The sequence below is a fragment of the Rhododendron vialii genome, chromosome 3a (genome assembly GCF_030253575.1).
Source record: "Rhododendron vialii isolate Sample 1 chromosome 3a, ASM3025357v1".
Taxonomy (NCBI): domain Eukaryota; kingdom Viridiplantae; phylum Streptophyta; class Magnoliopsida; order Ericales; family Ericaceae; genus Rhododendron; species Rhododendron vialii.
Window position 1 is genome coordinate 25109576 of NC_080559.1, and position 11258 is coordinate 25120833.

The window sequence follows — 11258 nt, forward strand, 5'->3', positions numbered from 1 at the left end:
GGGTGTGTTTGTAATAGCTGTGGATACAATTTTTTGATTTTAGCTTCAGATGCTGCTGCTGATTTTTGATTCCGGATTTTTGTAGAAGTTGAGAAACATGTTTGTTGCAGTTACAAGATTATGAGAATTTGTGTTGCAGAATCTCAAAAGCTACACAAACCTAGCTTTGGAATTTTGAGAATTTCAGGTTCTCAGAATAATTTTTCCAAACACCCACTAAGAGCATCCACAATGTAATAATCAAATCAAAAGGTTGCTAAAGTTAGCAATATTTGCTAAAAAAAATGCTCACATTCTAATAACCAAACTTAGCAACTCTTTAAATCTTGGCATTTGAATCATCAAAGCTAGTAACATTTTGCCAATAATCAAATCTAATAGTTCCCATATTTTTTCAATCAAGTACACTCATCATTACATAAAAACTCTATTCCCTTTTCTCTCTCTCAACAATGTTTCCAGAAAATTATTTTTAAAAACTATTTTTTTCCTGGAAACTTAAAAAAAAGTATTTACATACACTAAAATTATTATTATTTATTTAAAAAAAACGGTTTGTAACAGCTTTTCAAAAAAAAAATCCACTAAACTATTTTCCTAAAAAAAATGTTTTTTTTTTCAAAAAGAGTATTCAAATTATTGTAAAAAAATTTAGTTTTTAGAATTTTGTAGTTTAAAAAAGTGATGTGGCATGTTTTGGTTATCCAATTTTGATTATTACATTGTAGACTTCTACATTGCTAACCTTAGCAATGTCTTAAATGGATAACCAAAAGATGATGTGATAACTTTTGGTTATCTAATTTTGATTATTAGACTGCGGATGTTCTAAGAAGGCATTTATCTTTACTTTTTATTTAGCTTCCTATTAGTGGGTCTGGCTGGCTTCAATGTAATCACTAATTAGGCCCAAAACTCCACGCCCAACTGGGTGAGATAAGCTTTACACACCAAAACTATCTTCTTTTGAGACTGAAAACTATTTCGAAGTAGAATATGCCCATTTATCATATCCATAATCCGGAAGTGGTCAGGATAAGTGAAAAAGGTATACTCTCCCCGTTTGATAACGGGTTTGGGGGTTGGGATTGGAATAGTAATCCCGTGGGACAATTAATACTCTGTTTGGTAACTAAAAAAAATCCAGACTATTAGTTCGTTGGGATGTCCAATCCGGCCTTTAGGGGGTATTAGCAATACCTCGTGGGACTTGGTATTCGTACTCTCATCCCAACCCATTCTCATTACTAATCTCTTCTCGTTACCAATTTCTTCTATCAATCCAATTGCATTATCTAATCTCATCTCAAACAAACATGATATTAATAATTTTATCATCTAATCTCATCCCAAACAAACATACTCATTATCAATCCCTTCTCATTACCAATCTCAATCCTAATCCTATCTCCTTACGAATCTCATTCATCTATCACTGTTATCAAACGGGGCCTTCGGCTCTGTTTGTTTGGAATCTTTGGATACCAATTTTGTAAAACTTTTTAAAACCTTTTATGCCTTGTTTGGATCACTTCTTGAAAAATATTTTCCAACTCAAAAAACACTCGTTACCCCTACTTCTAATCAGTACTCTAATTTCTCTCACCAATTATTATTCTCATTTCTCTCTCTATCTCTCTCCACTCATTACCTACCTCCAATCATTATCCTAATTTATCTCTCCACTTATTACCCAAAAGCCAAACTCAAAAATTTTCAAAACATCATCCAAACGAGGCATAACAATTTGAAAACGACTTTTTCAAAAAACGTTTCCTATACATTATACGGAGACATATATACATGTACATATATAGGTATGTTTATATTTCACTGTATTTTTATACATGGATGTTTTTGAAAATTATTCTTTAACTACAGACCAAACACTGAAAAATAAAAACCAAACATTGTCTTTTTGGCAAATTCATTTTCTATGAAAAATATTTTCCATTGTAAAATGGTTTACATTCTAAGCCTTATACAACATTCTACGCCTACAGTTTGGAAATACCAACCGGTGAAATAACCCGAATCACATACTAAATAAACAAAAAGGGGAGAGAGAACAAAAATTGGCGCAGGCAATCAAGGCTGCAGACTTATTTCCACAAAAAGCCTTGCAGCAGCATATTCTTATCAAGGACAGGGAAGAATGGACAAAACCAATCAAATGAAGCGAAATAACCAATAAGTTCAGCGTTTTATTTGATTCAAAACATGAACTTTGAAACATTGAGCGGCAATTTTCTTATTTGTTCATCCCCATATCCATAATCTTGTAACATCCCTTCGGTAATTTACATTGAATTTCAACATTCAGACCACTTAATTCATCCTGAATACTGACCGGACCGGACTAAAGTTTGGATCTTGCACTATTGCCATCGTCGAATGTAATCATCACCTTCCCAATCACTTTCCTGTCTTTCAGAGCAGAAAATGCAAGGTTGGCCTGTCAAGAACAAACAGTTGTTGACATCATATATCAGTAACACTTCGGCCAATAGAAGAATAAACAGTAAGTGTGGACCCAAAAGAACAATAACGGGAGATCCAATGAAAGCATGTATTTTGATAGTGAATAATTCTGAACCAACGGATTCTTTCATGGTTGGATTCCTAAGAGTTATGTAAATTGTTTCTATCTTATATTCTTGTTATATGCCTTCTGGTGAAAACAGAACCAAGATATGGGATAATGAATCTAATTAAGTGATAATTGCAGAAAATTTGTTTTGGCAAATGATTTCTGGAGAGCATGAATAAAAAGGAAGAAGATAAATTCAGAAGACGAACAAGAGCAACATACATAACCCATTCAAAAAAGATGAATCACGACTTCACAGAAAGACAATAAGGTTTCTAACTGGTGGTGGGTGGCAGCAGAGAGGGGCACTTGACGATTCAATTTAGAGAGCTTAGAACCTGCTACTTGAGTTTCCCATATTCCTTAGGGAAAATTTCAAAATAGCACCTGACCTTTCACACAAATCACGTGTAGGCACCTGACTTTTTAATATTATCAAAAAAACACATGACCTATTTAAAAACTCATCAATTTTTCACTCGCCGTTAACTTTTTATCCAAAAACAGACGGAAATGCTGAAATGGCCTACACCTGAACATTTGGAGGGAACCAATATACATTTGGGGGAAAAAAATATTACTCTACTGATTTCTCCCACCAAAACCCACCTGTGGGGTCATGGAGTTCCAATAACAACTATTTTTACTTTTTCTATAACTTTTAGTTTAGTTTTTCTTTTCTTTTTTTCGCGTTTGTTAATTTTGCGCCAACCTTTTGTAATTTAGTGATTCGTCTCGACAAGACGAATCGGAAAAGTATATATATTTTTTATTTTTACCCAAATATTTTAGAAATATTTGGGTAAATATAGAAGAATCAAAAAACAAAAAAAGTGAGGCACAAAACTAAGAAACATGGAAAAAATTTAAATAAGAACAAAATTAAAAGTTATAGAAAAAGTTAAGTGGAATGAGGATGTCCCAAAATTCCCAAACATCTCCTTCTCCTTCATTTGCCTCACACCATCTCAAGCTCTGCCGAAAAAAATGGTACACAAATTTGATCCCCAAAATGTGCAATAATCAGTTCAACAAAAACAAACAGTTACAATAACCAAGATGAAATCTTTTAAGCAGTCCCATAACAAACCATTGGAACTCCATGGCCCCACACATGGGTTTTGGCAGGAGAAATCAGTAGGGTAATGTGTTTTTCTCCCAAAATGTATATTGGTTTCCCTCCAAATGGCCAGATGTAGGCCATTTTAGCATTTCCGTATGTTTTTGGATGAAAAGTTAATGGCAGGTGGAAAATTGATGGGTTTTTAACTAGGTCAGGTGTTTTTTTTATAATATTAAAAGGTCAGGTGCCTATGCATGATTTATGTGAAAGATCAGGTGCTACTTTGAAAATTTCCCAATTTCCTTAGAACATGAGTTTCAAATATCCAAAGAATGAGTCTAAACACTGCTCTGCCCAATCAATCCCAGGCCATGTAGTTTATTAAGTTGCGAAGGTGAATCTTTTGAGCTGAAGACCAAGAGTCAAAATAGAACAACAGATGGTTGGAATTCTCGGTGCCTTCAACTTGATTATGGTCCATTTGACAAACTGTGTTAGATGTTAGAAGTTAAAAAGTGTCATGTGTCTGGTCCATAAAAGCTATCTGTTAGTTTCATGGGCTACTTCTGACACATGAGATGTCATATCAAAATGCAGAACTTGAGTTAGGACCATAGATTAAATTCTTCTTATAAATCCCATTGGGCAATTCTCCAACTAAAGAAGTTGAGCCGATAAAAAAAAAAAAAAAAGACTAAAGAAGTAGAAAGCAAAGATGAAGATTCTAACCTCTGGGAGGCTGTAAGTATGAGAAATGTGGATGGTAATTAAGCCCCTTGTCAACCAGGATAATAGTTCCTTCAGAGAATCTTCCAGTACAGCTGGTTTATGTATTTTATAGCTTCCCCAGTACAGTCCATGAATTGTCCAGTTCTGCATACATAAAATCAGGAATTCAAAAAGTAATTAAAGCTGAGAAACATTATAAACTGACAAGCAAAAATTACTCACAGAAAATTGACAAGATGTTAAAGAAAAAGACCAGAATTATCTAGGCAGTTGGATCAAAGACTTAGAGAAGGACATCTCTCGCAAGTTCAACCATCAATTTGAGAAGTGTTTTTGTCCTAGATGCTAGAATTTACCAAAGGAATACTGCTTTAACATGCAATGACATACAACTTAAGTTACAAAGTACAACCTTTTACTTCATTTTGATGTTAGAAAATACTATTAGTGCAACAGATACTGTAACCACTATTAACCTCCATGAAAAATCGAAGCCTGTTTCAACTCAAAACCAAATGTGTAGATAGATCTACATGGGTTATCCAAACCACGCAAGAGTTCAATCCTCCAAACTGAAATGAACATTATTAAGAACCTATCACACACACACACACACACACACACACACACACACACACACACATTCAGAAGTTAGAGACAGTCGACAACTTGTAACATCACAAAAGAAAAAATACTCATAAACAAATCGGTTCAAACTCGACTGACTGGGATATTGGATGGTTCTGAAACATTGGAGCATCTGTAGGGTACCTTAACAAGAGCGATGTTTGCAGGGATGACAGGGATTTCTCCGCTAGCAAACCCTATAACCAGAATTTTTGCTCCCCAGCTCAATAACTTCATGGTTTCCTTAGTAAGCTTGCCGCCAACTGGGTCATACAATACGTCCACCCCTTTGAGCTTTCTCGCCTTTAAGAAACCCTTGACACTTTCTGTCACGCTTCCTTTGGTCAAGTCAACAACATGATCAACACCTAAAGACTCCAAAAACTGCACCTTTTCTGCTCCCCTGTAATTAAAACCCATCACTCAAGCCTAAGTGTAACAACACAAAGCTTTGGTATATAACAACATGATGACATAATGCAGAGAACACAACTTCTGCTTTAGTGGAACACTGGAAGTACCTGGCAACAGCAATAACAATGGCACCACAAAGCTTTCCAATTTGTACAGCCGAAACCCCAACCCCTCCAGCTGCCCCAAGAACCAGCAACACCTGAGATTCCATTATCACCCATGATCTAGAGAAATTAGAGAATAATAAGTAGAAGGGCATACGACATACCCAAGGACAAGGGAACAAGTACAGGGGACTACTGATACCTGACCAGAGGTCAATTGGGCTCTATGAACTAAGGCAACATGTGATGTTCCATAAGCAACAGGTAATGCACCAGCAGCAACTAGATCACATCCATCAGGTACCCGAAACCTTTATTTTCTCAACACAAGTCCATAATTGAGAGATAAATAATAAGGTGTAATGATTCTATGCCTTGAAAAAATGAAAAATTATTTGCTGTCGCTGGAACAATGCTCCAGGGGCCTCCAAATTTTCACGGCATAGAATTTACAGAAACACAAGAACAGCAAACACATACCCCTAAAAAAATGAAGCACCAAAAAATGTGCCAATCGAATGTCGTAGAAATGCACGCCATATACGTATGACTCACATTCACATTGGGATCCACACACTACACCTCCGATGTGTGTGGGACCCACAAAAAGATGTGAGTGTGTGTGCAAGTGTTTGTGTGTGTAGAATAATTGGCAGCACTATTCACTATGTCCCAAGTACATAAAAGACTAAAGACAGCCAATCCATACTGCACAAGCCAGCAAATTACTGTAAAAATTTTCCCACATTGTTCCCCACCCAGCTTTTATGAACCACAAGCAAAACAAACACATTGCCCATAAAAAATGAATACGCTCCCACAAAAATTGCTGATCAAATGCCATAGAAATGCACGCTGTATATCCGTAAGACTCACAATTCACTCTCATCGGCGACGATAAACTGCGCGAAAGACCCGAGTGCGGCGAAAGAGCAAACTGGGTCGCCGACCCTGAACTTGGAAACGCCGGGACCAACCGATTCGACGAGGCCGGAGTAATCGGAGCCGGGGATGAAGGGTAAGGGGGGCTTTTCTTGGTACTTGCCGAGGATCTGGAGGTAATTGGCGTAATTCAAGCTGGTGGCTTTGACTCGGACCCTGATCGCGGTTGGGGAGTTGAGTTGGGGGATTGGGTGGGAGGTTGACAGGGTTAGTGGGGAGGAGTCGTCTGATGAGGTTGGGGTTACTACTGTTGGGTCGCCGATTTTCTTGCAGAGTAGAGCTTCCATGGTGATTTCTTGAGATTAGGGAAGAGAATTCGGGAGGCTGTAGATCGGGAGCAATTCGGTAACAACGATGCCTGCAATGGTAACTGTGAAATTTTCAACCCCACACACACTCACCCACAAACTCCTCTCACATGTGGAAGTGGAGCTCACACTCACAAACTCCACTTGTGGTTGTAGACTTGTAGTCCTATACAAGAGTTGGTGAACAAATCATTCAATTCTGGGAGTATTTTGTTTGTGTTAGAAAAATCTTGCGAAGTTGGCTGATCACATTAAAGGAAATGGGTGGTTGGCTGATCACATTAAAGGAAATGGGTGGAATAGTAGTACATGTTAGTATTAGTTAGGGAACATAGTTAATTTTATGGGGTCTTTCTCTCATCAATCATCCTCCCCTCATTTTCCTATTTATGTAGATGTAATCGGAGAAAAATATAGAGTACGAATATTAATGAGAAAGAAAAGGCAAAGAGCAAAAAGGAGAAACACCGAGTATAATATAATAGATCCTGAAGATTTACTTTGTTCTCAATAGTTTCTGAAGAAACTATCTTTTCTATATATTTGTGTTTAGTGCTTAATTTAGTTTTCGCAATCTTATTTACTCCGCTGGTTTTATAATACGTTATCAGCACGAGTCTCTATCCTACTGAGAAAGGTAAATGGTTTACATTTCATATAATTCACTTGTTCTTATGCTCTGTTTACTATACTATATCTTTCTCCTGCATAATATACGTACGTAGTATATGCTAAAAAAAAGTGGGTACATGAAGTACTTATCAATTATGAATCCTAAAAAATTCTATCTACAATAAAGGAATACCTGAAGTATTCTACTAGTAAATACTTATATATATGAAAAAAAGAGGTAAAATACCTAAAGTATTTTGCACAATATGAAAAAAATTGAGAATACCCAAAGTATTTTTTGCAACAAAGTGGGTGGGTCTTCAATATTGAATCCACCACACCATTTCAAACCCACGACCTCCTTAAGAGAAACCATGAGTTTGGCCACTGAACTAACCCCAGTGGTTAACCATATACCAGCAAATTTATTTATTTATTTCATCCCCTTTGTTATTTTTCTAGATGAATGTTTAAATTTGTTACCTACATTACTATTTGTTCACTCTTATCAACTTGTCATGGGAAAGGACTAAGCATTTATTTTATTAATAACAAGAAGCACAAACAGTCTTTGATATAAATTTTGATAACTTGAGTCAAAATTCAAATAGTAAATTTCCTTCGGATTCTTGTTGTCTGAATATGCATGGCTCTTACAAAATATGTATGTATATAGAGAGAGATAGAATAAATGCATATGTATATTGCAAGTCAGTATCTTGCAAAAAGACAGAAAGTAAAAGTTGGAATTGAATTGATTTTATAACCCTTGTTTCCTCAAGGTTTTAGATAAATATGGTTTGTCCCACATATTTGTATAATATTTCCTTAGACTTATTGTTGCAGTTCATTAAATATGAGTTGTTCATTCAACTATCCCTTATTTAAATGTTTATCTAAATTGAAATCTCTTATTTTTATAGACAATGTCGAACTACACAAAATTGAAATTTGCAGCCCTCGATATTTCAGGAAGAAATTATTTATCATGGATTCTTGACATTGAGATTTACCTCGATGCCATGGAAATAGGAGAAACGATAAAAACTGGTAATGACGCGTCCTTGAAGGATCGCGCCAAAGCAATGATATTTATTCGCCACCACCTCCACGAAGACATGAAGTCTGAGTACCTTACGGTTAAGGACCCATTAACCTTATGAAATAATCTGAAAGAAAAGTACGGGCACCAAAAAGCAATGATACTTCCCAGAGCTCGTTATCACTGGTTAAATTTAAGGGTGCAAGATTATAAATCTGTTAGCGAGTATAACTCCGCTCTGTTCAAGATAGTTTCGATCTTAAAATTATGTGGTGAAACTATCACTGAAAAAGATATGTTGGAAATTTTTTTTACCACTTTTCATGCCAACAATTTGCTCCTGCAGCAGCAATACAGAGAGCGTGGGTTTGAGAAATACTCAGATTTAATTTCCTGTCTCCTAGTTGTTGAACAGAATAACGAGTTGTTAATGAGGAATCCCGAGTCTCGTCCAACTGGCTCTATACCATTCCCAGAAGCGAATAGAGTCTCTTTTCCAATTAGGGATGAGGTCGTGGTCGTGGCCGTGGCCATGGTCGTGGCCGTGGCCATGGGCGTGGTAGCCATAACCACCAAGTCCATGGAGGATATGTTCAGAAATTAGGCAAGAAACCAGATATTCTCCAAAAGTGGAATAAGTGGACTAGACCAAAAGTGTCTGCAGGAAAAAGGAAGAATTTGGAAAATAAGCCTTCCATGAATTCTGAGGACTCCTGCTACAGATGTGGAGCGAAAGGACATTGGTCACATACCTGTCGTACACCGAGGCATTTGGCAGACCTTTACCAGGCATCTATCAAAGGAAAGGAAATGAAAAGGAGATTGAAACAAATTTCACCGATCAAATGAATAATAATCAACCTGACCCTTTTGAACCTTTTGATATCTCGTCTTTTGATATCTCTAAGTATATCGGTGAACCAAGTGGAACGAAAAATGATCTCTATGATGTAAACGACTACCCTGCATGTAATAAATTTGAAGGTGTGTTTATGTTTTTAATCATGTTGTAAGAAATATGTCATGTTTGTCTTTGTAATAAAATGTTAAGGTATGTTTCAATTATCTATTTATGAAATCTTTTCTTGCATATAATAGGGGCATGGATACTAACAATGCGTTATCAAAAACAAAAATAACTGATGAAGATATTTGTTTGGTAGACAGTGGTATGGTATAACACATACCATTCTTCGGGATAACAAATATTTTAAACAATTGACAAAGGTACAAGCAAATGTCAATACAATATCAGGTTCCGCAAACCTAATTGAAGGCTCTGGAAGAGCAAATATTGTGTTAACAAATGGGACAAATTTACGTTTTGACAATGCTCTGTATTCTACCAAATTCAGAAGAAATCTTCTAAGTTTCAAAGATATACGTCGTAATGGTTACCATATTGAAACCATCAGCAAATGTCAAAAAGAGTATTTATATATCACTTCTAATGTATTTGGCCAGAAAATAGTATTAGAAAAACTTTTTTCATTCTCCTCTGGGCTATATTACACGACGATTAAAACAATTGAATCATATGTGATTATGCACCAGAAGTGCTCTAATCCAAAACTTTTCATGCTATGGCATGATCACCTTGGGCATCCAGGTTCAACAATGATGCGTCGCATTGACGAAAATTCACATGGGCATCCATTAAAGAACCAAAAGATTCTTTTGCCCAGCAATTGCCCCTGTAATGCTTGTTCACAAGGGAAATTGATAACTAGACCATATATCTTTCTCTAAAGTCGTTATTGAGTCTCCATCCTTTTTACAAAGAGTTCAAGGGGATATTTGTGGACCAATACACCCATCTTGTGGATCATTTCGCTATATCATGATTTTAATTGATGCCTCAACCAGATGGTTACATACTTGTTTATTATCTACACGAAATGTTGCATTTGTTAAATTTCTTGCACATATAATCAAATTACGAGCACAATTTCCGGATCACCCAATCGAGACAATTCGTCTGGACAATGCTGGAGAATTCACATCTCAGGCATTTAATGATTACTGTATGTCAATAGGTATTGATGTTGACCACATACCTAGAATGGTTTAGCTAAGTCTTTTATTAAAAGACTTCAACTGATTGCTCGTCCGTTACTCATGAAAACAAAATTACTAGTTTCTGCTTGGGGTCATGCTATTTTACATGCTCTTTCTCTAATTCATGTTAGGCCTACTGCATATCACAAATACTCGCCTACACAACTTGTATTTGGTCAACAACCGAATATCTCTCACTTAAGAGTTTTTGGTTGTGCTGTGTATGTACCTATTGCACCTCCCCAACGTACTAAAATGGGTCCTCAACGTAAACGTGGTATCTATATAGGTTTTTGACTCTCCATCTATCATTAGATACCTTGAACCCTTAACAGGTGATCTTTTTAAGGCACGTTTTGAGGATTGCCATTTTGATGAATCAGTGTTCTCACCATTAGGGGAGATAAATCGCAGCCAGAAGCTCGAGGTGAAATTACTTGGAATGCTTCGACATTATCTCATCTTGATCCGCGTACTAATCAATGTGACCTAGAAGTTCAAAGAATTATACATTGGCAAGGTATTAGAAATCAACTACCGGATACATTCACCGACACAAAGAAGGTGACTAAGTCTCATATACCAGCTACTAACTTTCCAACACGCATTGAAGTTCCTGCAGAACAAACCACTGGCATAGCAGGTGATGAGTCTAAGCCAGAAGCGTGGGAGACCTGTCGGTGCAAGAGATAAATTCCCCCGGAAGAGGAAAATCCAAGGCAAAGAGGCTGAAGTAGCTAGTACTCTCGAAGAGACCAAGCTAACAAAT

General features: G+C 36.5%; 1 protein-coding gene across 1 annotated transcript; it reads right to left on the reverse strand.

Annotated features, from left to right (window-relative positions):
- Positions 1 to 2184: 2184 nt before the first annotated feature.
- LOC131320670 (uncharacterized) lies at positions 2185 to 7072 on the reverse strand. The gene is made up of 6 exons (XM_058351446.1): positions 6404 to 7072; positions 5730 to 5838; positions 5531 to 5622; positions 5154 to 5412; positions 4383 to 4526; positions 2185 to 2455 (listed from the first exon to the last, which is right to left on the reverse strand). The coding sequence occupies exons 1-6, from the start codon at positions 6754 to 6756 to the stop codon at positions 2360 to 2362; spliced, it is 1053 nt and encodes a 350-aa protein (XP_058207429.1). The 5' UTR covers positions 6757 to 7072; the 3' UTR covers positions 2185 to 2359.
- Positions 7073 to 11258: the final 4186 nt, after the last annotated feature.